This window comes from Physeter macrocephalus, chromosome 13 (assembly GCF_002837175.3).
Source record: "Physeter macrocephalus isolate SW-GA chromosome 13, ASM283717v5, whole genome shotgun sequence".
In the NCBI taxonomy this organism is placed as follows: domain Eukaryota; kingdom Metazoa; phylum Chordata; class Mammalia; order Artiodactyla; family Physeteridae; genus Physeter; species Physeter macrocephalus.
In genome coordinates this window covers 24,828,567-24,835,520 of record NC_041226.1, presented here as the reverse complement: position 1 = coordinate 24,835,520, position 6,954 = coordinate 24,828,567, and the positions used below count along the sequence as shown (strand labels likewise).

General features: G+C 40.9%; 1 protein-coding gene across 1 annotated transcript; it reads left to right on the top strand.

The window, feature by feature from the left end:
- The first annotated feature begins 703 nt into the window (after positions 1-703).
- FAM216B (family with sequence similarity 216 member B) lies at positions 704-5,769 on the top strand. Its single transcript, XM_007123974.2, is given in 4 exon segments — positions 704-808; positions 3,238-3,358; positions 5,061-5,101; positions 5,103-5,769. Coding segments are annotated over 4 exon segments (444 nt in total). The 3' UTR covers positions 5,280-5,769.
- Positions 5,770-6,954: the final 1,185 nt, after the last annotated feature.

Genomic DNA, 6,954 nt, shown 5'->3' with positions numbered 1-6,954 from the left:
GTCAGGTTAGAAGCATGGCTAGATTTAATAGCTTCTTTTATAGTACAAGGCTGGAAAATTGCAAATCTGAATGTGCAAGAAATGGAGAGTGATGTAAAGGTATACTATACTGTCAAGATAAATCATATTTTCAAAGGATATTTAATGTTCTGGGAAGGTGCATAACACATAGAGAATAATCTCCCTGTTCTAAAATCACACACAATGTACACGGGCAAAAAATTATAAAATGGAATCAATCAAATGCCAACAAGAGCTATGCACTGTTAAATTATGGATGATCTTATTTCCTCTTCAATTTTTAAATTTTTCCAAATTTTCAAAAATGATACATATTACTTTTAGAATCGGATGAAGCCATAATTATTATTTAAAATTATCAAGAAATAACTGTTATGACCTGGTGTGGTTCTACAACTCACCCGTTCCAAAGGCAGAGTGAAGCAGAAAGACAAAGGGCTCTGAATTATTCCTTTGATAAGTAAGGGGTGAGAATTGGGAAAAGTGGAGAACTAAGAAGTCTGGTGAGGTCTAATTCCATGGAAACATTTGAGAAAATGTCTTATCCCTTGAAATAAATAATATTTATCTATTTGTTTATTTATTTACTTATTTGCCTGCTTACTTACTTAGGTACATCCCCAAAATTGGTTGAACAAAATGAAATTGTATGTTATGCTTTGTTGTTCCTTGGAGGTACAGGATGAAGATGGGAGGAAAAGAGAAAAGACAACAAAAGCTATGGAATGTTCCACAGATTCCTTGCATTCGAGTCCCTCACTCTGTCTCTGATACTTCACTGCTGAAGGTACAAGCATATTATTCACAGGTGGAGGGACCTTCTCTGTCTCTTCTTCAAGGGTTGAGGACTTCTTGGCTCTTTGTTTACCCCGCATTAGGGAAAACATTGGGCCCAACAGAGGCCCTCGGTGCATGTCGACCATGTGTGTGAGAGAATGAATGAGCACTTGGATGATCTAATTCTACACCCATCCCACTTCAGGAGCTCTTCCTTCTCCTCAAGGAAGGCTAAGCAACAGAGTAAGAATATTAAAAATGTTATCTGTTACTACTCATTTAGGAAGTTGAGAGTTCTACTAAGGAAGAGAACTAGGCATTTTTTTCCCTTGTAAAATAAAACCATAAATTTTAAAGCTTTATCTTATATAATGGAAACTCCCATTGCACGTTGGAGCTCTGCTCTTGAAATGGCTTGCAATTTTCCTGTTACATTGTTCTCAATCATTTGAAAAGTCTTACTTAGGGATCTATTCTCTTCTTCAAATATATTACCTTTTAAAACATCTAATTCAGAAAGTGTAAAGCTGAAATGATGTCTCAAAGTGTGAAGTACTTGGCTCAGCTCCTTTCCCTCTGAACATATTTTTAATATCAAGTTTAAGGTCTCTAGACGCCAAAAAAATCTGACTCACAGATGTCAACTTCACACAAAATTTCTAGCAGATAAAATTCACTTAGCTTATACATATTTATCTTAAGTTTAGTTTGTATTACACAGTTATCAACTAGTTTTGAAATTCTGTCATTGTTTTGAATTTTTTAGCCTAAGGGGAACTTATTTTACCTTGATTTTTCTAAAATGTTGATGCCACTATCTCTGTTTCCCCATCTCAATATAGTGAGCACTTATGGTATATCAGGTATATAAAAGTAATTGTAGGGGATTCCCTGGTGGCACAGTGGTTGAGAGTCCGCCTGCCGATGCAGGGGACACGGGTTCGTGCCCCGGTCCGGGAGGATCCCACATGCCGTGGAGCGGCCGAGCCCGTGAGCCATGGCCGCTGAGCCTGAGCGTCCGGAGCCTGTGCTCCGCAACGGGAAGAGGCCACAGCAGGGAGAGGCCTGCGTACCGCAAAAAAAAAAAAAAAAAATAATAATAATAATAATAATTGTAGTCCAGCCCTTCTTGTTCCTCCCTAGCACTAGATGGTAGCTTCCTAAATGGTCTCCCTACCAGTGGTTTTTCTTCCCTTGAGGCCATTGTCCACAGCAGGGCCAGAGCGATCTTTGTAAAATGCAGATCTGGTCAGCTTAAAGAATGGCATTTGGGGCTGAGTAATTCTTGGTTGCAGGGGACTGGGAGGCTGTCTCATGCTCCGTAGTCTATTCAGCAGCCTCCCTGGCCTCTCCCCAACTGAATGCCAGTGGCATCCATCCTCCCTCCCACCATGTGTGACAACCAAAAATTTCTCCAGACATTGCCAAACATCCCTTCAGGGTCAAAATCACTCGTGTTGATAACCACTGCTTTAAATAAAGACCAACGTTCCTCCTATAAAAGGTAATCTTTAAACTCTTAGTATTGCAGAAAAGGCTTCCATGATCTTCCCCTGCCTTACTTACTCTAGTGGCTTTTCCAGCTCAGACTCTATATGCTGATTAAAGTAAAAAAATGCCGAAAGTCCAGTTCCCAATATATTCATATATTTTGTGTCCCATAAGAAAATCTGTACCACTTTCTCCCTCTTATCAGCCTTTCTTTTCTTTCTGGTCCAGTGGTTCCCAGATTTTACTGTGCGTGTATCAAAAGCACCTGGAGGGCACCAGAGGGCTGGGCCCCACCCCCAAGAGTTTCTGATTCTGTAGGTCTGGGGTGAGACCTGAGAATCTGCATTTCTAACAGATTCCTAGGTGATGCTGATGCCCTTTGAGAACCAGTATTCTAGTCCCTTTAGGGACTACCTCCTCACCTGGAAGACTCAGATGTGTTGGTCAGCTCTTTCAGGAAGCTTCCTTGACTGCTAACACAGAGCTTGTTTTCCTTCTCTGTTTTCGTAGCACCTTTTCACTAATGATCTTGCACCCTTATCACATTACCCATCTACTTATCTACCTAGCTCTCTCCCCCGCTCACTGAGAACTCTCAGTGGAAAGTTCTCTTTTACCCTCCAGAGCCTGGCACACTTCAGGCCCTGTGTAGATTCTCATAGCCTACCTTCCTCAACAAGGATTATAATAGATCAGTACAGTTATCAGATATTGAAAATCCTTGGCTCTCCCTCAGCCCAATACTTCGACCTACTTACCTAGGATCTTTTTTTAATTCATTTTCACCACTACACATGTCAGTGGAAGACTGTTTAAGTAAACTAAGGGAGGTGAGAAAGACAGAGAGAGAGAAGCATCTTATTTCTGTGCAAGTCAGCTTTGAATACATCACACTCTAGTCCTATCGAATTCCACCGACTCATCAAAATCACCTGTCTGCTCTGACAGGACCTAACCCAAGGGCAGCAGCGCTACTTTTACAGCATCACGAGGATTTACAATCCCAGGGCCCAGTGGGTGGCCCTACAGACCTGCTATGTTCAGGGCCTTCAGCAACAGCAGCTGCTTGGTGAGTTTAACTACCTGACCTGAACCAGGCATCTCAGGAAGGGACTTGTATGTTGCAGCTGGAAGTCAAGTTTCCAGATAAATAATTCAAGTAGAATGGCCTCTGTCAGCCTGATATTTTATCAGCATGGTTGGCAGGTCAACTTAAAAATGATTATCTCTGACAATAAAAAGCAAGGTTTTATGGGTAAATTAAGAGGACTTAAAGAAATTGGATTATGGTTTGTTATAAAATGTCAACAACTCTCTGAGATTTGCAAGAACTTGATCTAGTAGAACTGGCAATGGGCTTAGGCAGATGGTCCGGGCTCAAACCACAGCTCAGCCCATTGCTGGCTGTGCAGATTCAAAGGCTTGTTTGACTCACGGCAATAATATTTGTATTTATTGAGTATTTACCATGTTTCCAACTTTGTGCTACGAGCTCTACATAGACTATTTCATTTTCTCCCCCCACTTTACTGTTGTGGGAAACTGCAGCTCAGACAGGTTATGTGACTTGAAGAAGATCATACAGATAGTAAATGTCAGTTAGGACCATCACCCCCAAAGACCATGCACCTTCACCCCATACTCCGCCATCTCTCTTCTTCCACCAACCTCATGGGATTTTATGAACCACAAATGAAAGAATGGTTGTGAAAAACTTTCACAGACCATAAGCAACAACCTACAGAAAGGTGCAGTTATTATTAAATCTCTTTTCTTCCAGGAGATGTTTTCAGTCTCCGGTTCCCCCTTATCATACTCTTCTAACTCCAACAGGTCCTTTCTTCTGTAAACACTCACTTGGCATTAGCACATCTACCTTATTAGTATCGTTCCTGTATTTGCATAAAAGGAAAACATGGTTTTTGCAAAAGATTTAATATCAAGAACAATAACAACAATAGCTACCTTTTATTAGGGCTTCCTACGTGCCAGGCGTAGTTCAAAGTGCTCTACATGTATTGTCTTATTTCAAACTCAAACACCTCTACATGGTGCCCTTATAACCCACATTTTACAGAAATAGAAATTGAGACATGAGTAAGTTAAATAACTTGACCAGGGTCGTGCAACTAGTAAATGGCAGAGCCAGGGTTTAGCCTGGTCCCCATGCTTGTCCTGAAGGGTTACAGAGGCATCATCTGGTAGCTTTGTTTGTAGAGTAAAATTGCATAGAGGCCAATGAAACCAGAAACAGAGATATGCAACATTTAGAGCACGTAAAACCCACCTGTCTGTTATTAAAATACAGACTTCCAGGCCTAAATCTGTTTCTGACTCAGAAGTTCTTTGGAATAGAGTCAGAAATCTGCATTTTTAAAAAGCATTATTAACGTGGCCTCAGCCAAATGACTCTGTAGTGCGTGGTCTGCAGACTACACTTTAAAAACAGAGAGAGATTGAATATATCTGTTTCTATTTGAAGAAAGTTTTGATATTGAAGATAAGCAATTCATGTGAAGATTCCACATGGCTCAAGTCCCTCTCCAAATAATTTGTTGTGTTAATCAATGACTATTTAACTTATTAAATGAGAAATGCAATAGAAGAAAAATATACTTCATATCCGGAAAAAGTATACAATCTGATTGTGCTAAACATAATCGTTTCTACCCTACAAAGTAGAAGGAATTTTGTGCAGATGTGGATATTTGCAGAATTGTTTGTTTTGTAAAACTGTTGACTTTGAGGTTTATCTCATTTCTTCCCTCCAGGCTATATTACTCAACAGGAGGCCTTGGCTTGTGCTGCCTTACTTAAGAGATTCAACCAAAAGAGCCTCAGCCAAGGCAGGCTGTCATAGAACCGTCTCCCAGAGAGCCTCAGGCAGGACAAGAACACGGCCCTCAGCACTACCTGTGTTGGTGGTTCCACTCAGGGCCCAAAGCACAGGGCTCCGATCCCTCAGGACCAAGGCTTTGCACAAGCTCTGAACAGGTGGTTCACCCATATACCCCTGGCATCTAGTGAGTATTTAGTGCATATTTGTTGAATAGGAATGAATAAAAGAATAACATCTAATACAAACACCATACTTAGAAATAATCTCTCCAATTCACATACATTTTACTAGCAAGAACAAGTTGAGTGGCTTAAGAGCAATGGGAGCTAAGAGTCAGCAAGCCTCTCATTCTATATATAATCTGTAGAGTAAAATGACTTTTGAAGCTTTCAAAGTAAAAGCTTCCTTTGAATTAGAACATCCCAGAGAAATCCCAAGAACAGTGGAAGGGGGCAAGTGACCAGAGGATTCAGGTCCTCTGTCACTGGGTGAACATATTTTGCAAGCCCTCTACTGTGCATATTGAAAATACACAAACCAACACAGACGAGACACTGGGCACACAGGGCTTCTGGACCATAACATCTCAGCAGCTACTGGACTGTACCTTTCCATGGCCTCCTTGCTCGCAACTTCCCCATCAAACAACAGCATTAAACTTGGCCCCAAATCTTCTGGGTCTTGCCTAACTCAGTCACTTTGTGTCCTCTTGAAACTTGGACTTATCAACCTGCTACAGCTGGGTTCATTCTACACAGCTGTAATTGACCTTGACATGGGTAAGAGGATTTATACACACATCTTCCCCTGGCAGCTGAAGATACATTCTCAGCAGAAGAAGAAATAGCCCCAAAGAACGGATCTCAAGTCCAACCTTTCTATGGCCTCAATGGTTTTAAGACTACACAAATATGCAAAAAATGAGATTAATAGTGAGTCATATCATCATACATATCACGTTAGTTACATTTAATAGTTACATCACTAGTGATTTTTTTGTGTTAAAAATAAGTCACCAGAGCTCACAGAAAGTCAAAATTTAAAAATGCCTTTCTTCATCTAATTTCTAAATATTCAACCTCTTCTCTCATTCAAATCATACAATGACTTTGTCAAGACTTTAAAAAGGAGTTGGTTGAGATGGAGTATTAACTTGCTTGAAAAGGAATATGCTAACACTGATCTGAAAGGAAGATGCTGCAATATTATGAGAAGAAAAAAACCTCATTGATGATTATTATCATCTTCTCTCTGCAACTATTAACATAGAAGATGTAAAAGTTCTTATGAGATTCTGAAAACTCCCAGTACTGGCTGTGACGTCTGATCTACTTTTCTTTGGGAGGGATAAGGGTGCATGGTTGGCAGGAAGACTTGGGTGAGCCAATGCTGATGTTGCTGGATTCATTCACTTAATCATAAAGAAGCTTCTTGACCTCTGTAAATCCGGGCCCCAATTCATGTACTCTAAGCAGCCCTACGGTTCTAAGTTAAGAATTGTTAGGTAGGCTTAAAAGAAGAAAAAAATCAAATGAAACTGGGGTGGGCGATAGCATAGCCCTCTTAAGGCACAGAGGTTTGTGGTCGACCTAACTTGGCCTGTATTAACCTTCCCATTGTTTCCACAATGGAGCTTTTATCCTTTTGAACTTCTTGCATCGCTTTTATCTTAGACCTTTTTCTTTCTTTTTTTTTTTTTTTTTTTTTTTTGCGGTACGCGGGCCTCTCACTGCTGTGGCCTCTCCCGTTGCGGAGCACAGGCTCCGGACGTGCAGGCTCAGCGGCCATGGCTCACAAGCCCGGCCGCTCCGCGGCATGTGGGATCC